Source organism: Trichoplusia ni, unplaced genomic scaffold (assembly GCF_003590095.1).
Source record: "Trichoplusia ni isolate ovarian cell line Hi5 unplaced genomic scaffold, tn1 tig00002967, whole genome shotgun sequence".
NCBI classification, from domain to species: domain Eukaryota; kingdom Metazoa; phylum Arthropoda; class Insecta; order Lepidoptera; family Noctuidae; genus Trichoplusia; species Trichoplusia ni.
Genome location: NW_020800309.1, coordinates 551,556 through 576,143, shown reverse-complemented (window position 1 = coordinate 576,143; position 24,588 = coordinate 551,556). Strand labels below are relative to the sequence as shown.

The window sequence follows — 24,588 nt, the reverse complement described above, 5'->3', positions numbered from 1 at the left end:
TGTCTGACAACCAGTCTAGCCGATTGGTATCGTGTTGCCCAGGGAACTGGGTTGAGGAGGTCAGATAGGCAGTCGCTCCTTGTAGAACACAGGTACTTAGCTGAATCCGTTAGAATGGAAGCCGACCCCAACATATGTAGTTGTAACATAGTACTTTTTTATACTTTCGCACAGCGCCATCGAGTCTCAAACTTAGCTAGACAAATTACTGATAAACATGCTTGTATATTGATAAATACATACAAGACATACCTAGATAAGTAACACAGAACAAAGATCGTGCCCATCACATAAAAAAAATCCTGGGTGGGAATCGAACCCACGACCTCCGGCACAGCAGCCAGGGCCACTAACCACAAACAACAGGCCAGTCAATTCGAATAAAGTAACGTAGTCACGAGGAGCGTGGCTTAGCTATAACTGCACAAGTTGAACGATAGCAGGTTAAGCTACGATTGGTACGCTCGATCCATGGATGGGTGACCATCAATGTCATAAGAATTTTTTCCAGCTTTCTAAAGGCACGTTAAATTGTTGGCTTACGTACGTTGAGGTCTCTTCCTACGCCGCAATAATACTTTAAAAGGTAGCGGCAGAAAATTTCTCAAAGTACCGCAGATAATCCGACAAATACATTTCTCTTCCGGACACTTTAATATCCGAATCACAATAAATACTGCTTTGCTAAGATAGTGAGTCTTTGCTGAGATTACTAAGATTGATTAATAGCTTTACATTTCCTTAAGATTTGTTTATTTGTTTATTTCCTTTATTTATCATCTTAGGAGTGGGATGTGGGATCGTGGGATGCAAGTGTTGGATGTGCCTATTTTTAGGTCTTCCGCCCTCATTTGTTAATGATATAATTTGAGAGTGTATCACATGGACCGTAAAAGCTAGACGGTTAAATTTTTTACAAATGGTGTATTTTTGTTGCCTCTTTAACAACAAATAATGTAATAGAAGCTGAAGTTAAGTAAAGGTTGGTAAGGAAATTAGTTTGATGGGTGACAATTTTTCTTTAAAATTTGCTTTTCTGTAATTATCTATACTTTTCTCCATCCATAGCTTTATCTGCATTAGCCACGAATTCGGCCGCGTCCTCCTTTCTTGAGATTCAGCATTCTCAATACCAAGTTTTTTTTGCAAAAAAAACTTGGTATTGAGAATGCCAGCATTTTAGTCCTAAAAGGGCCACATTCAGCGTGATTCAAGATTCATAATACATATTAAATTAATATGATTTTTTCTGAGTCTACGAAATTTTTCCTTAAAAAATCTTGGATACAATTGTAAACAAGTTGAAACCACTATTCAAAGTCCTAGGCACTGTAAACATGTCCTATCACCACAAACACCAACAAGTCAGAGTTAAATGTTCAAGAAATGCGCACAAACAAGATTTGAAGTAGGGTTGTTATGGATGTGCCGTTTCGGATACTTATGCCTGAACATAATTACATAATTTTCGGTACTTCGAATGGTATCGGATGTTTCGGATAAAAACATTTCTTCATTTTTGAAAGGCCCTGTTTTGTGACAGATCTATCGATAAGAACCTGTCATAGAGTATTCTTTTCGTTTAATTCCTTCTGCTGTTTGAAATTATTCGAAACTTTCAGGCTTACGTAACTAGAGGGTGAATAGTAAAATAGAAACTTAATACTATGAGTAGGTTGTCTGTTTGTCCGCCTTTCTAAGCGTGTGTCAAAAGGCTATATCTCATGAATCGTGACAGCTAAAATTCAGAAGATGTGTTTTCGTTTTAACAACTAAAATAGAAATTTAGGTAAAGCATCGGTTAGTACAATCATAATTTGATGGACGTTTATATACGAAACTCGAGTCGCGAGTTCAATTATCATTTAAAACGACATTTTCCTTCATTTTGAAAATCTTGAAGAAACATTTCGGTTTCGGTTACGAAGCTCCATAACATCCCTGATTTAAGCACTCTCGAACGTGCATAGAAGTTGCAAGGAGGTTGAATTTTATTTCTGTTTCCCGACACTCATTTTAGATACTGCCAGTTCCCCGTCAAGCGCGTTTACCGGCGATGTTGGGCCATAAGTGAAGCGAGTAGTGAAGATTGATCACTTATAAATTGCTTCTGTGTATTCAATTTTGTTGTTTTATGTTTTACGAGTAGCTTTAGCTCTAAATAAGACTTAGGGCTTATGTGCGTTTCGCGTACAACGTTGGTTGGCATTGTTGAAGAATAGAAAATGTGTGCTTAGTCCATAAATCAGCTATTTCGTTCAAGTGAAATGTTTTTAATAAATTATTTGAAAATTGGACAGGAACCACTGATGAACGGAGAATTAAAACATCGTGAGGAAACCTCTATTATAAATTTTGGTTTCTAAAATGGCCAACCCGCAGGGAGCTGGTGTGGCAAGTTATATGCTCAAAGCCTTCCCTGTACGGACAGAGGCCCGTACCCAGCAGTGGGATGTATTTTATTTTATATTTTTATTATTATTTATTTATTTGCATTTTAATTTTTAATTTAGTAGTAAAATATTTATTTCAAAATCAAGAAGATGGTATAATTAAACTGGCTAGATTTGTATACAGATAAAATTTCATTTGAAAGTAAATAAAAGATTGCAAATATATAATGGCGCTAACCACTTTATTAGGTCAAATTGCACTAAACTTTATTCTGGGAGATTATGTATATAAAACGTAAAAGGTACTATTATATATTTAAATATTAAATAATACGCATCAATTAAGTAAGTTTTTATAATCAATCGCTTCTTTCAGAGCCCTAAAAACAAATAATAAAAATGAAGCAACACCTTAACAGCAAAGAAAATTCAGACCTCTTAGCATCATATTAGTACAGTCTCAGACATTTCCCCGTTAATCTATAGTAACAACACATCAACAAAAACATTGACAAGAAAGCTAAGTATACAGCTACCAGTATCAAAATTTTAATGTTATCATCCATGCCTTATGCCGTCATATAATGTATGTATATACCACCTTTCATATAGTTCCACTTAGCAATCGTCACTATAATTCTGAAACAAATATGAAATAATAATTATAGTTTAACACAAGAAAAACATACAATCGACTTCAAATAAAAACTGATGAATTGTTATGGGCTCGAACGACAGCTATATAACTTGAAATAAAAAATAATCTACTCTAAATCGGTTCACCCAGTCCAAATTTTTAACAACAAACCTAAAAAAAAGCGAAATGAAGATGAATTGAGAAGATCCTGCTTTCTGAAGTCGGTTAATAAAAAGCAGAAGTTAGGTAATGCTTACAACGCTTCCTAGCTTAATGGGCCGAGGCAAAGAAGTCTACAGAATCGGGGAAGCGAGATAGTAAGCTAAACGTAGTAGAACGTTGTCTTGTTTCCACAACTGCAACTAAGAGGAGGACTTTAAGAGGCGGTGGCAGTCTTCCTCGCTCAGCCTCTGTCACCAAATATCATGGTACTTATGATAGGATGATCTCTCAAACTCAATTGATCATGTCGTATATTTAATCATCTTGCTCCGTTCCTATTTCTCCAAAAGTATTCTTTATTAGGAGCCCCAATTCTGCACCTCCAATCCTGAGAATGGAGAAAAAAGTTTATAAATTGATTCGGCGGTTTAGGAACAAAAGGGTGATAGGAAGCGATTATACTTGCAATAGCGATTTTAGCCGTTGCCCGCAGGTCCACCTGCTTCAAATCGACAATGATCCCACGGGAACATAAAACCGGGGTAAATACTATCCTATGTGTTAATTCCGGTTATGAACTGTCTGCATACCAAGTTTAATCTAAATCTCATACAAACATCCATAAATACAAACTTTCGCGTTTATAATATTAGCAGGATAGTAGGAAGTAGGATTTTACACACTTACGGTCTTATTCTGACTTGATATCTTCTTTAAAATGTAGGGAAATGAGGAGGATCAGCTCTTTATCTAGACTGAAATAACGAGGAATAATAATTATTCGGTTAGAAGTGACAGTACTATATTATTTTGTCACTTGTCATTTAAAAGGCTTGGTAAAGTTATGTGTACAACATTGAAATAACTAATTAAAGAGTATTAATTTAAAAAAAAATAGGCCTTTCGTACTGATTTCTTACTTACTTCTCTCATAATGACTTACAGAAAATTGCTTCAGGTGTACCACAATACACAAAAAAGAGATTCAAATACGAATGAGTGTACATAGCATAACGAAAGTCGACATTCTTTTTACATTTCCTCCCATATCCCAACAATTTGCAAGGGTCGGCATTATGTATTTTCGTTTCACCCGAAAATGGCATCTCTAACTACAAAGTTCTGGCTTGCTTTTATAATCAAACCACGTGTAAAAAGGTCGCATAGCTTCAGCCCATCACCCTGAAGTCTGTACTAAGGTTTAACTGAAAAAAGGAAACGGCATTGAGGTCCGTTTGTGCGAAACGTGTCTATTATAACTAGGAGTCGACCTTCAGGGAATCATGAGTCCCCTTTTAATTTCAAAGAGAAATCGAAACCTGTGTGTGTTAGCCTGCGATTCACAAATTTTTTGATGCTTGTGACAAAAAAACAGCTCATTTTTAACACAAGGGATTAAAGATCATTTTAGGATGGCAATTAGTTTTGGGACACAGAATTGTTTTGTTTGCGGTCACTCAATGGAAATACGTGATATAATTCGCATTTTGCATGGAAATTTCGTTAGATTCGTGTATTATCCAGATGTTTGTTTTTTGGGTTTTTTTAATTCTAATAACATTGTAAACCTTAGGGACTCGTCTGTCGGTCCTTTGAAGTCGACCTTACATCACAAACGTTAATTAATGAAAGGTATAATATGTATTAATAATAATGTGGCACGTACTCGAAGTAACCTTGCTTTTCATGAAATAAGGTGTCAAGGGCAATCATTCATTTATTACAAGTTAAAATGCTGTGTCACCTAATTAGACACGGCGATATCTTAACTCAATATTAAAAAAAGCTCCAAGCAAAAGGAAGCGAAGAAGATCAAGTATAATGTTTTTGGATCAGATACAATAAACGACAGGAGCAGATATATACAAGGAAGTCGAAGAACTGGTGTCGTATAAAACAAAATGTTACTATATGCACAAGACTTAAATATAACATGTATAAGCAGTAACTAAATAAGCTGCAAAAAAATCTTTAATAGTAGATATTGTGCCTTTTTGGATTTTAAATTACGGAGCATAAAGAATAAGGATGATAGTTCCACTACGATATACCTCTCACAACTGCAACACTCGTACTGCAAGACTTGATAGGATGTTGAGCTTACCGCCGGACCAGGCCCGTGCTGGGGGCGCGCTCGTGTTCCACGCGCTCCTAAAAGAGATGTTAGCAAGCTCTGTGGGGCCCATTTGTGCCGATGGCTGTCGCGCCAGCGGGGTTGTTCAACGACCCTGGTATGCAAAGTGAAATGGAAGGAAAATGGGTTGGTTTTAGTTCGTTAAAGTTTTATACACTTTTGATGAGCAAAAAAAGAGTCCCAAAGCGGGAAAGTCATTTGATGTTTCCCCATCCAGAAAAAAAGACTTGCTGGCAGGTCTTCTGATATGTATTTGCCACATTTAAAATAGGTTATTTAATGGGTCTCGAGAATTTGGAAGCCGACCCCCACATAACGTGAGGAAGGCATTGATTGATCGCGGGTCCAACTTAGTTAATGATGTGTTGAAGCTTAATCACTAATTACCTGCCTTTGTATTTGAGTCTTCCTAGACCTTCTATCCGAAATTCTCTAAGACAGAAGTCGTGGCTTTTTTTCGCGAGTTTTTTAGATAAATGGCTTTGATTCCAAAACTGTGTGCCTTATCCGGATTATTCCTTAAATCGTAAAAGGAACTTTGGGAGCAAACTGCTACATAGTTTTAGAGATAAAACAATTGTAATTGTAATTAAATGCATGCCTAAATATTACTAAAGTATACCATGACCAACCATAAATTCTCGTAAATCGTATATCATTTAAGTAACTTTCCTTTGCTCTTCTTCAAAGGGTCAAAACATGCATTCTTATTACAACTCGGTTAAAATTCTGTTCTTAAACCTAAATAATACCAACATTACATACTGCGAAGTTACCACGGATAAAGTTATCAAGTCAGTCAGCTAAAGAACTTGAAGCAAGTGAGCGCAGCACGGAATCCTCTCGAGGTTCTCTGGATACCAGTATTCATTATAAACCAGTCAAGAGCGCGGATTCAATTATATTGCTGTTCCGTTTATCATTTCATTAAGTAAAAATTGCATAATCTTTTGGTTAATAATACGAGATATGTTGAAATGCGGTGAAAGCTGACATGAGGAAGTATTTAGTCCATAATGAGCAGAAAAAAAACAAAAAAAAAACAAAGAACCCTAAGGTAACCACTACCTTCAAGTTAAGTACTTTTGCTGTTGTGGAAGAGATAGATCTAGTCCCAATTTATAATGTCTGATTTCAGTAATTATTAAAGAATGTAGTTAGGGTAAATCAAACGATAAATTCTGTACCGATAGCCGGTTGGTAGCGGCAATCACATATTCGTACAACCCAGTGTCGCGGATCCGATTCCCGCGCAGTACAAGTACTTGAGTGATCAACGATGTCTTTGTGCATGTGACTTGAATTGGTGAAACCCACCGCGATACAAGGATTAAATTCCTTAGAGCACGAAGTTTTTTCTGCTTCAGTGTTCTGAATTCCCATATTCATTTGATCCCTAACTAAGTAGTCTGTATCACAAGTATTGAGAATGCGATAAAAAGAAAAAAGTCTAATAATCTCTACTTTAAGACATCGATAGGACGTAGATATAACTGATATTCAAGTCTGAATATAAACTAACAAACATTTTGAACTAAGGTTTTCTCAAGATCTCCACGGAACCACAAGAAGTTGGCTCATGAAAATAATATAGGGGCTTCAGCGCTCCTACGTCTTTACGTAAGTCAAAGAAATTGTTCATGCTTTCAAGGATTTTCCACTGCATTAATACGGGAATGGACGCTTGTATGGGTTCTGTACCCTTTGGAATTATAGGACAGACGAGAGAGCTATATTGTCGGGGAATGTTCACGGCTTCAGTAAATTAAAAAGGTTTTTTTTGGAGTAGTTTTTGTACTTGGATTAAAAAATATATATTAGATTGGTTCTCGGGTGATTCTTCGGAGAAAACAAACACTAATAGTTAAGGTCGTCATTATCCTCACCAACTGGTTCACGTCACTGTCATGCTAAAATGTTTTAATTCTTACGTCATCTAGACGGAGTACTTAACAAGCTCAAATAAAAAATTACATTAAATCAAGCAATATGCAGTATCAAAAGTGTGGTGAGGATAATTATGTTCTTATATTGTGTATCTTTTTTTTCTGGAGAATCACGCACTGTGTAGATCACTGGTTACTAGAATTCTGTTTGAATTTTTCATAGTTCCATTGTGTTACTCATGTAGTAGTTACAGATATTATCAGAAATATATTATATACTAACTTCCGAAAGTGTGAAACCGTTATTAAACAATTATTACTGTTAAATAGATTGTGAAATTTTTTTGATAGATAGGCCGCTTTAAAAGAGGCCTATATTTAGTATAGTAATGGACATCTAAAAAATAACTTCTAAAAACCTACAAATCCAGAACCACCGCCTTTATGAAATCGATTGAAAATTCACATAACATTTCGTATTACCGCACAGCATTAAAATTTCACTTCAACAAGATTTTCTGTTCACACCATCGCTGATAAATTACCTTCAATACATTATGGAGAAAACATACTGAATACGAGATTTTCATGTTTGGGGAAAAAGGGTCCCGATTCATCTTAGTTTGGGGCGAGATCGGACGTACGCTGTACACGAGAGGTTGACTTATGACGTAGTTCTGCCCTGACTGATGCGCTGGCCGTGACCCTAGTATTAACATAATCATTTGGCCCTTTTTCCGTATGCCAGCTTGCAAGGAACTTAATATTTTCTTGTATGAAAGAAAATAGTTGGTTCGGCTTAAAGCTGATGTTGAGATTCTTTTTTAGGGTTCTGTATCCAAAGGGTTAAAAATGGAATCTTAATACAAAGGCATCGCTCTTAGTCTGTTTCGACGTTTGTATAACATTCAGTGATTCGAGTCGGAGTTGAATTTGCCGCGTTTATAAACTAGCGTACGTCGTTTTTTCAGGCATTTTTGGGTGCTGTGAATTTTAAAATTGAATCTGAAGTTTTCGAAGCATCACTATTATTATTATGCAAGATGTTATAAAGGTCAAAAAAGCTTACTTTTCACGATTACACTTGAACAAAATTCTTCCCCGACTTTTGGCGGTACAACAAACATAAAATTTTAAAGTAATTTAGAATTTAAAGTATGCGACAGATGTTGTAAACATTAAGGTGGATCCTTAACTAGGCATTAAACCTCTTTAGATGCTATTTGAAACTGTAACGAGCAATTAGGAGTCACAAACGGTCATTCGATGTAATGAGATGATTCTATGACACTATTACGATTTGGTGAGCAAAGAGGTCGGTGTTTAAAATGTTGTTCTGTGGGTCACGTGACTTGGAGTGTGAAGGTTTTTGAATGTTTGCGTATGCATGAAACAAGTGAGTGACGATTCTAATGCGAGTATAATTTATGACAAATGTTTTTTTTTTAAGTTGGCTTTTTCATTTGTAACTCTAGTTGTACTTAAATGAATATATTTAGTGCAAGTTTGCTGGCTTGTCTAAATGTCATTGTAAATGTCATTTGCAAACATTTCAATTTGATTTTAATGTTTGTTTTTTTACGATAAAAAATATTATTTTCTTTTGGGGCATGGACTTGTATGATTTCGTTGTTATACTGCGAATGCTACTTATCCCAAAATAATACATATACATATATATTGACACTTGATTAAATCTGCGTGTAAAAATTGTAAAAGATGAATATAACATTTAACATATTGCATTTGATTAGCCGCATCTTATATAGGTATAACTACTATGAAATAATCTATTCAAACCAGACTTACAGTCTAGAAAATTTCTTCTAAAAGCGCAGAAGTTAACAAAGTCCCTTATTAACAAAAACGTTGAGATATAACATCAATTTACAATGCAACAGAAGCGGACGATTTCTCAAAGCATTGTCTAATGAGTAGCAGTATTTTAGTTCCAAAGATTATTTATATTTAACCGGTAACAGTTAGTTCATAAAGTGAGTTAACTAAGTAACTTATAAGCTGACGTATCTAACGTTAACTGTGTTGTTAAACTGCGCAATAAAATGTTTTGTTACATTATTTTAAGAGTTATTAGAACATTAGGTTAAGTAATGTTTGCGGTGTAATGGACCTTTATTAACGAGGTGTACTTCGTTTTATTTTTATTTGTACTGTTTATGTTTAAGTACATCTTATATTCGTATGGGGTTTGAATAACCTTTCTCAGGTGTTCTAGTTTTCTCACAATACTTTTAACGTGTAACATGCACATGAATTCGAAAAGATTTTGTTGACGTGGGGATTTGAACCCAGGACCTTTAACTTGGCAGTCCAGCGGTGATACTACCAATGTCGTTGTAGGCTAACAGTGTTATACATGGATTTGTATCCACGGTATAAGTTCGATCCCAACGCAGGCAAGTACCAATATATGGCTCTGTCAAACTTATAATTATGTCTTATTTTATTTAAAACAACACTTACAAACGGGAACTGGACTGGACAATGTTTTTTAGAATTTGTAAGCAACCCGCAGATGAAGCATGGTGATTATCTCAAACTGTCTTTATACGGGGTGAGGCCTTTGCCAAGTTGTGGGATAGCTTGTTATTGTTATAAGAAAAGCTACATTGTCATCAAATACCATTTGTATAATAACTATCGTGAGACTGATTCATTATAGTCGAACAGTCAAACTGTTCGACTCGCGATCCCGCCGCGTCTGCTCATGATTAAGGACTCCGGTTAGGTCCGAAACTAGTCGGGCTACCCCGATAAATACGCGTGAGTAAACCGTTACATCATTCAATAAATACCATTTGAGGTCGAATACACATCTTAATACAAAGATAATTGAATCTAAATGTTTAGTTTCGCCTTTGAAGTTCTCTTCAAAACGTTTATTCATATGTAACGTTAATTTAAGTCAAATAGGGAAATGGCAGTGAGGTAAGTACAATAACACCGTAAGGGAGGTACTCTGTTCTTAAACCAAGACTTTAATTGATGTGCGAGCGAGACGGCTCTATAATGCGTGTATCGCTCTCTCGTTCCATTGCAATAGTGTTGTTTTAAGAGCTTAGCAATCGCACAAAGGTACCCTTATGGGGAACATTGAAATGGGAACAACCGAAACGGGTTGTTTTGAAAACTATGTGGAAATTTGGAACCTTATATGTGTAGTATGTGTTACAGTAAATATAGGTCAAGGTTACTGCAGATAATGTTACACGTTGCGTAAATTGTGATTTTAAGGGTATTTCAAAGAATTCGGTACCCACGTGTTTTGTCTTAGGATGGCGGCAGGATATCTATTAATCGTATCTATCCAATGATAGGTAGGTAGATAGATAGAATATTCTTTATTGCACACCACGCGACACAAATGTTATAAAGCCTGCGAATTCTGTACAAATGAATAGTCAATAGGTATTGAGTTGATTAATTGATACATTAAATTTTATTTTCGAATAGGGTTGAGCAGAAGGATCTGTCAGACTTTCACTGACAAAAAGTTACCCATGTTTCTCCTTTTGCCTTTTGTCCTCCTCTGAACTCCCGTTTTGAATCGTTAATACATTATGGTTTGTTCTAAATATTTTTTTTCTAAATATGACTATTTGAATAAAATTTGTTTCATTTTGTACAGGTATCTAAACATCAGAACAACTAAAAACTTTTTCGTTACAGGATACAGTTTTATCGCCTACGATTCTGAAATCTCTCTCTACACTACAGAGCAGAATTAGGCTCAGATAAGGCGGAAACTGGCCGTGTACCAACAACTAATAATAGACTAAGCCTTTAATAATTGTAGCCGACTTTCCCTTGAACAATTTTTTTGTATGATATTACACACGTATTTTGGATTGTACTCAAATACAGTATTCTTGCAATACGAGGTATTTGCCTTGGCAACTGCGCAATATTGATCACAGGCTAAGCTACGCTTTACATGGTCTGTCTGTGGATGGGTAGAAAGTATTTTAAATTTTGCTATTTGTAACCGTTACTTAACCGTAATTTTTATGATTTGCTGTTATAACGTCAGCAGAAATATAACATTAGTGAACATTTCAATGGCACTAAAGCAATAATATAGCGAAATTCTTATGATGCCACTAGCCAATGTGACTGATAAAACCAATATGTAGAATATAAGTACAAATAATTTGTGTGTTAAAAACACATAAATGGTTTAAGGAAAATTGGTATGAGGATAATTACCTTAAACACTAAAACAGGACAAGCATTCTTTTTGTCTTACTAACCGATATCCTAATGGACGAAAGCGAGAAAAAAACTGAAACCCTCCCTTTTCAACTCAAAACAACAAAACGCGGCGGCTGCCATAAATTCGCTATCTTTTGTACAGGCAGCAACAAAATTAGATGAACAAATTGAGATTTAAAATTGGTGAGAAATTCGGTGGCGTCAAAAACAAGTGTTTTATTGTTGAGTCTTTGTTTCCTATTTCTAACAGGCTACTTTGTTTATTTCAAGCATGTTATAAAGTAATTCACAATTATTTTGCACAACTTCTTTGGCCCGACTTGTTTCGCACCCGCCTTCCTTAATCACGAGCTGACGCAAGTACCCAGAACTTAAGGTCTAAGAACTAAATTTTTCGACTTCTCTCAATAGCAAGCAGGAACAAGAAGCGTCTGTGCCAATTGTCAGCCGATCAATGGCCGAGAACGAGACACGCGATAAAAAACTTAAGGCCTGAGTATACTGGCCAGTTATTACGTATGATTTCGATAAATAGCACAGATCGGACGTCTGTTAGTCTAGTAGTTAGTGACCCTGACTGTTATACCGGAGGTTGTGGGTTCGATTCACACACATTTTTCCTAGTCCCACCCAGGACAAATGTTTGTGAGATGAGCACGATCGTTTGTCCTGTGACTAGGTGTAATTTATCTATATTATGTATGTATTTAGAAATATATAAGTATGTTTATCAGTTGTCTAGAACTCATATTACGAGCTATGCTTAGTTTGAGACTAGATGGCGTTGTGTGGAAATTGTTATGTTGTGTTTATGTGAATATAATTTCGTTGATGACTGTACACGTAGGATCCATTTGTAAACAGCGCGCACGGATTGTTTCGGCTGTCCGTCCGTCCACCTGACCACTTCCTAATTCCAACCGCTCATGTTGCTGCTGGTTACGAAATATGGATGCGGCATTTTTAGGTGATCAGGATCAGGATCAGGTCAGGATTTTTGCTTTTTTGTACAGTTTTAGACAAAAAAGCTATTAGTTAGTGTTTAATTAGTTAGTTTAAGCTATTATTAGTTTTATATGAATGATTTGTTTTCATTTTATTAGTTTATATCTTATAGCCATGTTCAATATATTATTGATTTATTTATTTATAGGCTTTATTGTCAATTTGTATTCGAAATTATAGCTACAAGTGTTGTTAAATTAGGCATAAGACCTGCATTTAACTATGAAATCTCATTGAAAATACAAATTTCTCTAACTAAACTAAATAAATAATACCGCGTCCATTAAACCATCGCATTAAGTTCTAAGTTTTGTGTACAAGGCTTGTACGTTTGCATGTACACATAAAAACTCATTATACGAGGATTTTCGGTAACAATGGATTAAGAATTCATAAAAAGCTAATCTTGCCTTGTCACGTATTAACTGTTGGAAGTCCGGTAACTTGTATTTTGTTTTTTTTTTTTTTACAAAACGGTAATGATGTTGTTTAAATGGAAGACCAGTTATAAAGGTGACACAGTCACAGCCAGTGTTCAGACAGCGTAGATCTGTAAAATAACCGTCGATGTATGCTAAATTTATTTTTTAAAGGAAATCCATTTATGCACTGATATAACTAGCACGTCATATCACTATAACATTTATTGTTGTAACAACAAACATATACAACCGACTATGAATTAAAAATTGCTGAGTCAAACTTGACGTTATTTTTATGCGACGAAATGACAGCTATTATTTATTTATTGACACACCAACGACTTATTCACTAACTCATTACATTATATATTAGAATTAAACAGCGATGCGGTGAATTTGTCACTTATAGGTGTGCACAGCACTTGCATAAACATTAATAAAAACAAAATAAAATGATTAAAAGAAATTAAATTGCAAATATGAAAACCATTGATTGAATTGCAATAGGAAAATAATTATAAATTAATTATCGTAAAATGAAATGAAAAATCCGTTTAATTAATCAATAAAATCCGTCCTTCCAATCCGACGCTGTAAGATAACAAAATACAGACCAATTGGGAACTTCCACATTTTTGAAACTGGTTAAAAAAATGCACCCATACCTACGAATTGATACTTTTAATTCAATACTCTAATACTACTTGGCAATAGCAAAAACTGCGCCATTTTTCCATGTACGAAGCAAACGAGCAGAGTCATGGAACTAAGTTTTCCGCGCACATGTTGCCGTCAAAATTACATTTCAGTTTTCATCAAACGTTACGCGGTCGACCGTTCGATTTGAAACTATTCACAAGAAATAAAATACATTTTAAAACTAAACTCCTTCAACTACTTAAATCTAAGGAAGTGCTTGACATATTGAAAATTGGATACGTACTAGAATTTTAGATGCACAAATGTGACCGATTCATAGAATTCGATGTGGAAGTTTGTGGAAATTGTGTTCGGATTTTATTTTATTACATTTTCGGATAACAGAAAATATAATTTGATTACTTTAAACTACTTTAAAGCCTCACTGGCTGTCGAAAGTGATTTTGCCAGTATTTCGGGTGATAACCTTTACTTGAACCAAGATTTATGAAAATCTAATAAAAGCAAAACGCATAACAGTATCTATTAACCTTTAAAATATTTCATCGGTGGGCTATGAATGCTCTTATGGAGAAAAATGTAAGCATTAACTTAAAAATAGATATTAGAACAGAGAATACAACCAAATTCTTTTAAACTGTAACTGTAAACTACATAATGACTATTAAAACCACCAAGTATAATAAATAGTACCTACGTGAATACAAAAAGGAGTCACAATATCTCAAAAAGTCTTTAAAAAAATCAGTGTTATTTAATTAAGCGCGTTGCTATACATTTGAAGGTAATTACGTAATTTATCTTCCCCATGATAAGCCTTACCTGGCACCCTTATCTTGTTGGCGTAACACCCCTTTGCCTTTGAATGCACCCCTTTTGTATATCTTGTACACCCTTGAGTCGCGTAGCGCCTTTTAAAAAAGAAATGATGATTATAATTTGACGCTTCGGTGAGATTGCTCGCTTTAATTATGTAGGCGTGCAATTATTTGTCTTGCTTTGATGGTTTTTGTATTGTAAGTAGTCTTTAATATCAAGCGTGTTCAGTTTAGTCAAGGTAGTTTAGGCTTATTTTTATTATGTATCCTAAGAGGATTATTGTTTTTTTTTTATATTTTAATACAGCCGTATACTAAGACATAATGGAAACATGAATTGCTTTCAAACACAAGAGTATGTTCACTTCCATGTTCTAATTATTAAACCGCATTATTGCAATTCTCATATGACAAAACTAAAGTTATTGAATAATATTTGTACGCCTTCACGGCAAGACATAACCCTAACCTAACCTAACCTAACCTAACACCTGTATGTAAATATCCTATGTTTTAGAAATAAATATTCTGATTTTGATCCTGATTCTAATGGTTTATCCTGATCCTGATCCTGATCCTTGGAACGACTCCTGTATAAGAGAACATATGAGGAATAATGATCCGTCGTAAGGCGTTTTATAAATATTCAAGCCATATGCACAAAGACACCCAAAAAACAAGCATTCCTGGATCGCATAAATGTTTGTCCAACGCGGGGATCGAAACTCGTCGTTCACAGTGACCTTAACCACTCGGCTATCCGTGCACCTCTTCTATAGGCACCCGATCAGGTTTTAAATCGTCCACAAAAAAATATCACGGTAACATAAGCATTACGTATCAAAAAAGAATGTTAACATCGTATAGACAATATCATAAATATTTAAACATTTCTCGTACACAACATAAGGAGTTTACATATTTATGTTGGTACGTGTACCACTTGCCTACTATCAACCCTTAAAGTAATATTATTATAATTGAGGAAGCGAGACAGCGCTATACAATGTCTATAGCGGCATCTCACTTTCGCACCTGTAACATCGTACTTAAAGATGTGATGGTAGAGGTTCTGATTACTCATTTATGTATTCGAGTGTACATGGTCTGCGCCTTTCAATTTATTTCCCAATAAATAATTCATGTAATCAGTTTATGAGTACAATACATGTTTATGTTTAATAAGTTCATGTCTACTTGAGTAAATGGTAAGAGATGTAAAACCCGTCACTTTTTAAAGATTCCAAGAAAAGTTGACATGAAAACAGATCTATTGTGTAAATTATTAATATTCGATTCGAATGTATGTCGGAATAAAACCCAATTACGATGAAACAAAGAACTATACTATTAATAGAAGTACAAAAATAACTCTCACTGTCTATTTTATATTGTACTGGCAAAACATCATTTTAAAATGGATAAAATTAATTAAAATCTTCTGTCGAAATTGTCATAGCTTGTATTGAAAGTACACTATATACAAAATTATGATTTTACACTTACACATACCAACTTTTTTTTTGTCATTTATAATTTAAATGAAACAACGGAGTAAAGGTTTGCCCGATCAGTGTCGGACTAGCTAAGGACTCCGATTGAGTTCGATATTATTATACGCGTGAGTAAACTGTGCAACATTTTAATTAGAAATCATCTTCACAAAAGATACTTTAGTTATTCATTTACTAAATATCATAAACTAACAACAAAATAAGTGGTAATTGTGTAAAAATTATAATAAGAATTAACTTTTGCTATCAGACCTTATATTTCAATATCCTGTAGAAGTTTGTAATATATGTACGCCTGTTTTACGTTCCAAAATGATTTCCAAGAAATATTTATTGACAAAATGTATATACCAGTGGTGTTGTTACGTGTTTTGCGAAAGAAAATGGAGAACAACATTAAAATTACTGCGTAATGTTTTCAAATATGTTAACGTACTTTTGACGTGATAACGTCTTAAAGTTGGTTGCGGCTGGGAGTCACTTATGAAAAAGTGTAAAGCCCGGTAACGTTACGATGAGTCACCGAACGAGAGAGAGGCCCGCCGAATGCCTTGCGTCTCTCTCCCACTCAACTATGATCGGTCTGCCGCGCGCGCAGCACTAGAGAATTAGGCGCATTGAATCGGTGCTTACATGTACAATGTTTTAGTAAACAAAATATATTTCTATAGTTAAAATTTGTGCAATTCTTATTTTCATTCAATTCCTTGTTCCAATTGTGCAATTTAATTATATTCATATCAATAAATATTCTACCGAGAAAAAGACGTCGTCACGTAAAATCTTCGCCCGTAAAACCGACTTTACAGGCAACCATTTTTTTATAAGTTTTTTAACGTTATTGCAATCCTAGCTGATGCTTGCGTCTTCGGCTATTATGTATCTGCAAAATCATTACTCCCTCTATCGTACTCGGATAAAAGTAGCTTTAAATATGTTTATCCAAGGTGTCAACTACCTCCATGCCAAATCGGAATCGGTCTAGCCGCTGAGGCGAATAGTCCTCAAACATACATACTTTAGCATTTATAATAGTAGTTTGATAGTGTTATCCCTACTAATATTATAAATGAGAAAGTAACTCTGTCTGTCTGTTACGTTTTCACGTCTAAACCACTGAACTGATTTTACACTGATTGGTACAGAGATAGAGTTGACCTTGAGAAAGAATTTAACATAGGATATTTTTTATCCCGGAGTTTTGAAGAGTTCTCTTGGAAACGCGATATAACCGACCTCGACGCGGGCGAAGCCGCGGGCGAAAAGCTAGTATAATATAAAAGTGTATTTTGCGGCAATCATCGTGTAGGAACCAGTACAACCCTAATTTTTTGTGGGATGTGAGTGGCTATATTTGTAACCTTCGGGCAATTTAAAACTGACACGACGTTGCACAAAAACCATACAAAAAGAGCAAGAAGTAATAATTTACTTATTTTGCTACCGCTTTCCTTTTGCTGTTTACGTAATATGCTGAATATATTTACATCGAATATCCTTTGATCTTGTACACAAACTAATTCATATGAAACAGCGATGTGCTCAAAAAGTTTTCCAATTTGAATTTGTATGTCATTACCGTTGCTATCCGAAAAGGTATGCTTAAGGCGGTAAAGGGTTAACCTTAACATAATGAAACTATTTTTACCAATTTTAAAAACAAATTTTTTGACTACCTATGTTTGGAATAAAGGAATTTGTGTCTTTAGCATAGGAAGAGCACTTAAAAATCGGTAAAGGGTGACTTAAATTGAGGTCCAGTGTGGTGCATGAAGAATTACTACGATTTTCTATCCACCGACACCAAAACGCGAATCTTTGTGTGTCTTACACGGAAGCGTTTGTGTGATCCTCGAATGCTTGTCCCGAGTCTGGGTGTCTTTGTGCACTCTTCGAAACAAAAATCAAATTCCACATACTTATATATAAACATCCCAGCCTTTTCCCATCAATGTTGGGGTCGGCTTCCAGTCTAATCGGATTTACCTAAGTACCAGTGTTTTACACAGAGCGTCTACCTATCTGACCTCCTGAACTTAGCTATAGCTTAACCACGAGCTGTAAAAAAATATCACACTTAATTTGTTACGCTACCTTGATGCCTGTCAAGTCGAATTAAAAAGAATTAATTAATTTAACACAATGAAGTGCCGTGCTTAAACACGGAAACCGTTCGATAAAATACAAGTATGACATCATAATTACAAAACTTTAAAATATTAATAATGGCAACAACATTACACCAGTAATAAATTAAATGTATAAAAAATGCAGTAAATTACGGCGAGCGACCATTTTATACAAGATTAATTACGTTGAAAAACAAATGTTTTTGTTCGCCTCAACTGCAATGCGTACACTAACCCTTATAGGGCGAACTTATTTAACTGTTCACCCGAAAATAAACTTTAAAACTTTTGACTGAAAGTTTATAAATCTTTTACAGTTTATGACTAGATAGAAATCCTTACAAGTATTTCAAAGTATTACAAACTTTATTATAATAAACATTAAGTCGATTTTTGAAAGTGTTCAAAAATCCGCTCCTTTTTGTCATCTTTGTGAATGTCTTGGAGATGTAGCAGGTTCCGTACTATAGCAAGTTGTGTAATAAAAGTAAATAAACAAAATGCAAAAACCAAGCTTCAACACTGAAAAAATGCCTAGGTATCATGGTTAGCGAGATGCAGCCTGGTAACTAACAGAAGGACAGGCAGCGGAACGTAAAAAGGTTCAATTTTCACCTTTTGAGTACGAAATCCAAAAAGGATACCAAAAACCAATGTTCTTAAATGTGTAAAAAGTTTATACTAAGTTACATGCCGTCAAAAAGCAGTTAGTAGATATTTTCACACCCACTTCACCCAGTTTTGTATACATTCCTCTATCGATTAGAGATTTAAATCACAGCCGACGAAAACTCATGTTTTCTTGACGAGCAAATGTGTGTACATTTCTCAGCGTAACTTTATTTCGAGGTCCGTTTAGATGATGTAATATACGAAGTCTAGTGGAATAGTTACTGGAACTATTAACTGGTTCCAAAATCTTGGTACATATACTTGGTAATAAGTCGTCAATTTATATTGAATTTAAATTCTCGTTTCAGTATAAGCGTTAATAGTTCAAATTTATATATCTTGCTGTAAATTGAAAGACCTTGTTGTAGAGTATGTTGCGCCGTTTCTACTTGACAGCTAGACCACTAGCAAGCGGTGAAGGGCAGGCGAACTCGGATGCCTTCTAAAGTCGCATTTTACAAAAGTGCAAATTAGTAGCCCAACTTAACTTAGATTTTATATTTTCAATATTAATCAAAAGTGTCATTAAGTGTGTAATTACATTCTATCGTGGATACTCTACAAGTTCCGAGTCGAGTCCTATGGATAAGACTAGTCTACTAATCCATCTCAGCGTTTTAACCGTTTTTTCGGAGCACCTTCAATTTAAATCAACCAACTTGAAGCCAGTATCCCATTCCAGTAGCACATCGTCTAAACGCACCTTCTGATACGCGATCGCATTGCAGCGAAGTTGCCAAGTTCGGTACGTTTGTTTATTGATGGCACTGCATTAATTCAAGGAGTTTGTTCGTGCGATAGACAAACTGTTCTGCTGATATGAGTACGAAGTGAACTCGTTTGCCATTTGATATCATGCTTAATATAGTTTCATACTTTCAAATGAGGTTTTGAACTGTAAGGTCTTTGTAGTCGATGTTGACGAAATTGCTGTTCATTTCATGTGTTACACTATATATTATGTTGCTACGTTTACTTTTTCGTTTATCCTATAAAAGAGGATTAGGAGTAAATATGAACCAATGCATAATGGCAAGTTGACACACCTGACACGTGACAGGAGAGTATGAGGAAATTAATTTAGCATCGTATGTCCATGTATTTTCAATTGACTTCAAATGGCTGAAATTGAAATGGCTGTCATTTCATCTAATCGCATGAATTTTGGCTCAGAAGTTTTTTATTTGAAGTCAGTTGCAATTTTTTGTTGTTTGAACAATATAATAGATATTTAACTCTTATTAAACATATCGTATCCTTTAACGATATGATTATATTCACAACCAGTTATCGGTAAACAAATTCGGCATTAAGTAGGTATTGACATCTCACCACAAAATAAGTGTTATTAAAAAGCTCAAAGACACTTTTTATTGCGTTGATATAGTACTAGTTTTAATTATCCTTTCACATTTATTGTTTGAATTAATTACCGACATATAAAATAGAGGCGTCATTCTAGAGTCTACGACACCCGCGGGACGGAACAATGAGTGAAAACAAACCAAGTAATTAAATATCATTGAATATAATTTGTTCGTGTTTATTATGAAACTGAAGTCGAATAGAATAATGTTTAAAAGGAGTTTTACATACCTCAAGTTTTATTAACGTATTTATGTGCGAATGTTTGTATCATTTTTTTAATTTAAATGTCTTTGCCAATTTTGGCGAAAGCGAAAATTAGATAGCTCAATATTGGATAGTGTTCTGACAGTGCAAAACTACTCGAGGCATTTTCGCGGTGATTATTTTTTTATGACCTTTTGGACGTTTTCTGAGACAAAAAATAATAATAATATGAAGATTCTCAAGTATTAAATAAAACTCCCAAAATATACCTTTCTTCTATATTATCATTTAAAACGCTATTCAAACTGTTTTACAGTAAACCTTTAATAGGAGGTACACACATTCAACCTCATTATTGGGCAAACTCTCCTTTTGTTCAAACTAGTCCGTCTTTAGCGATTTTTCCTAGCGTAACAAAAAATAAAACTTATCTCGGTACAGATAAATGAAACAGGTATGATTGATTTATATGTATAATCATAGCTGTTCCAGTATAACGCTGGAATTTCTCGAAGGCGTGGGCGGACATTATGCATTTACTCACCCACTTCTCGACTGTACAGGAAATTCTAAGTCATGAGAGTAGAGACAGTTATAACTTGCTTTAAAACATACAGGACTCCAAAAAATAATTATAATTGACCTTCGTTGAGACGGGGAAAAAAAATGAGAAAAAAATTGTGGAAAGAGGTTAAGATTTTAGAACATAACTTATGGATTTAAAAGTCGTAAGAAGCGGTAACTCTACTTTTTCCCACGTTTTATACACTTACTTGTTTGTTTGTCGTTCCGGCTGGATTTTTGCAACTCAATTTTGAGGTACCTCCCGATAAGCTAGCAGGCTGACATTTTCATGACATTGCAATTTACAACTATAAAAACAGCTAAACCGATTTTGATAAAATTTGAATGGAGTGACATTTTAAAACGTGGGGTTTTTTTAATTTATTAATTCGTACCATGCTACAAAAAGAATATCAATGTATGAGTTTTATTATTGTTTGCAGTTACATTTGAGTCTGTAGGCGCGTTACATTTCTCTGAGAGTGAGAACCTTGTAGTGCCCTCCGATCGCTCATGCCTAGTACTGAAGGCTATAAAGACGGAAACCGCACGAGGCCGCGCCAGCCGTCCGTCGCATCCGTCGCACACCTCAGCTTTGTAGCAGAGATATACTCGAGTTGCATTGTCGCCATACAATACAACCTCGACGACTGAGTATCGGATGTTTTTATTACGAACTTATGTTGTCTGTGACCTTTAAGGTCTGACGAGCTGTATGTAGTGCGTACGATTTTAAAGCCGCGCGTGCGTAGCAGGCGTAGCTTACGTAGCGCACGTAGCTTTCGTAGCACACGTTACGTTGGTACGTATTTAGCGTAGTACTTATAGCTATATTAATTATTGTTGAAAAAGCTTTAGGTGTGGCTAACTATGCTTAATGTTTTGATCAAATTATTTTGATTGCGGCAAAGATTTAAAATTTAAAACGATTTTGAAAATGTAAGGCTTTATTTAATATTTAAATTGTATCCAAAAACATTTTTCATGCTTAAAGTTAGATTTAAAAAAGATACTAAAAGGCATTATTCAGTTCACCACAATTTAAATAAATACTCTCGAATAAAAAGCACCAGCTTGAATATTTGCATCACTTAACACTTTTACATGAACTATCCAAAAACTAACACTAACAGGTACCACTTAATTTATTTGACACATTGTCACAATCAGTCCGTTTGTAACAATACAGAGTTGTCCTTTACACAAATCTCGAAAGAAAATACGTAAGCATTACCAGTTTTGACATCGCTTGGGAAGGCAGTCACTCGATAAGAATTGTATTCAGTGATAAGCGGAGCGATAAACTGAGCGATTTTGTGACTTCAATAATGTGTGTTGAATTGGCCCTACCTACAACTGAATGGTGTACCCATCATTAAACTATTACACCAGATATTACCTTCTTCTTCTCTTTATATATAAAAATGAATTGCTGTTCGTTAGTCTCGCTAAAACTCGAGAACGGCTGAACCAATTTAGCGTAGCAGTCCAGGGAAGGCTTAAACTGTGATAAAATATGGAAAAAGTAAAAAAAAAACCGTCGCCGGGACAGCTAGTAAACTTTAAATATGTTAAAGTAAGCTCTACAAAATATAAGAAATAATAGCCATGGCAAACGCTCATAAATAAAGCAGGTTAAAAAACACTATCTGCAGAACTAAAAATAATAATATCTATATTGCTCTACCGTGCCCTCAACCTAAACTGGAACCGGGGTGATTATACGAAATAACTGACAATTGCAAATGGAAAAAGAAATGGAATAGCAATCTATTTCAGCTTATTGCTTGTCGGGTAACCGTTTACTTTGCTCCTCCCTTTAACGCTTGTCGACGTGTGAAATGACATTTTTTAATATCCATTACCGGTGGCATTGTGCATGCTCGGCACTTTGAACATCTTTATTAGGAGTTTCTATTGGTGATAAAGTATTTTTACTGTAGATAACTTTTACCTGTGGTTTTATGTGTGTGTATGTCGGTTGGCGAGGAAAACAGTAGCTGAAACTAGTCGTGTTCTTAAATATCGAAGTAAATATGAAATTAATATCATAGGTTTGAAAAAAAGAACATTTTTCAAAGGGTATACGTTGGTGAAGTTACTCAGAGGAAGTAAACACGCTAGTATTGACGGTAAAAAAATTGCACACATTGGTAAAGTTGTGTAGTTGTAAAAGACGAGGACAAGACGCAGACACTTTGCCTTATCACAAAAAAAATCGTATAAAATATTGTAGATGCCTCCTGAAACAAAGTAAAGAGGCAAGACAAGACGCGGACGAGTTGCGGACAATTTTGACAATCTCCGTCTTCTATTCTTTACTTTTATGATGGGCGATTCTTAGTGAAATTTGACATTTAAAGTAGTTACTTAGTACATGGTGATTTTAATTTGTCCATCTGTTAACAGCTTGAACTAATTGGATTGCTGTGAAAACGAATGAGTAAAGAGAACGCTAAAAAAGCATTTAATGAAAGCAATTTCGTGTGTGTCAAAAAGCAAGCTTATTCGGTCTTAGTTAGTAACACCACGAGGGCGGAACCGGCACCTATCTATACCGATCGCAGTAGCAGAGATCAATTTGAGAATAACGAAATTATGGAGACGGTTTATGTTTAAAGGATTCCGCTGACTGTAATATATTTGTACAAGTATACAATTACATTTAATGATACCGTTATTTTCTTACTATTACAGATACTAGATGACCCTATTGACGGTTGGATGTATTGAATAAGTAAAAAAATGAGTGTGAGGAAGATGTAACACAATTTTTCAGAAATGTAGCGAATTACGTTACAAAAATCGGCAATGCAGGACGTCTTCATATCACTGACTAAAGACACTTTAATAATGGATTTGAAGCAATTCTATATTTCAAAACATCCCAGCTTGACCTTAATACATTTAACACTGACTTTTTTTGCAAGGCGAAAAAAAAAATATTTATTTTCATAGTGCAAACTCCACAGTTTTCCTTGTTCGGACGGTCCATGTTGCAACTCACACTCGAGTAAATCTTCGTTTTGTCGTCGTCGACCGCGCGGCCTGCCGTCCGTTTGTCCGACTATATTTTTACTAACGCAAGACTTTCTGCGATTTATTGGAACCCACTTAAAGCCACAGTTAATAGTCAGTTGATTTGTAGAAATTTGGGACAAAATAACTCCGGTTTTATTTGTTGGATGTAGTATTTTTATTTTGTTCTGCCGACTTTTATGATTGCTTTTTATGATTTTTACTATTTATGATTGATGAATGTGATTTGAATAAGTCTTCATCGTGATTTGAATAGGTCTTCATTGGGTTACCGGATTAAGTTAGCATTCTTACCCAGTGTGAGATTTTACATAAAACTAGAATTTTCAGTTCCAGGAAAATTTAAAATTGTGTCGATTTAAAATACGCGTTATCTCTCTGAATACGGCATGCTACATAAATGCGAATCAACACTAAAAGCTAACTCCTTTAAACATTCTGAGCACCTCAAAAATCATACACTTAAAAACAGTCCATGGTTCTTCGAAAAAGACGTACAAAAGTGATGATATATCCTGCTTACCGAATAAATGATTTCATAAAAAAAATGCGATTAATAAAAACATCAGAGCACTATTGAAGTATCATTAAGGCTAGAGCAAGTGACACAAAACGCGATATATCAACAGCATCAATCAAGCTTCAAATTTAGCTATTCAATAATTAGATCCATGCCCAAAATTGTCCCATTTGCTGCACAAATGCATTTTGTAGAGACAAAGCTTTCGCACGCGGCATATTAAACAGG

At 35.0% G+C, this 24,588-nt stretch overlaps 1 protein-coding gene across 3 annotated transcripts in view; it reads right to left on the bottom strand.

The window, feature by feature from the left end:
- The window catches only part of LOC113507610, a 411,058-nt gene that overhangs the window by 8,371 nt on the left and 378,099 nt on the right, over positions 1-24,588 (bottom strand). Inside the window, exons 5-6 of one of the 3 annotated variants that reach the window (XR_003401880.1) lie at positions 3,288-3,580; positions 2,751-3,032 (exon numbers count right to left, since the gene is read on the bottom strand). The exons of 1 other annotated variant lie outside the window; for it this stretch is intronic. Coding sequence is in view for 1 of the 2 variants with exons in the window: in XM_026890474.1 (XP_026746275.1) it covers positions 5,356-5,420 (65 nt within the window). In the remaining variant the exon portion in view is untranslated. Of the gene's footprint in view, positions 1-2,750; positions 3,033-3,287; positions 3,581-5,220; positions 5,421-24,588 lie in introns of those variants that run through there. One more of the 3 variants, XM_026890474.1, reaches the window with a different exon arrangement.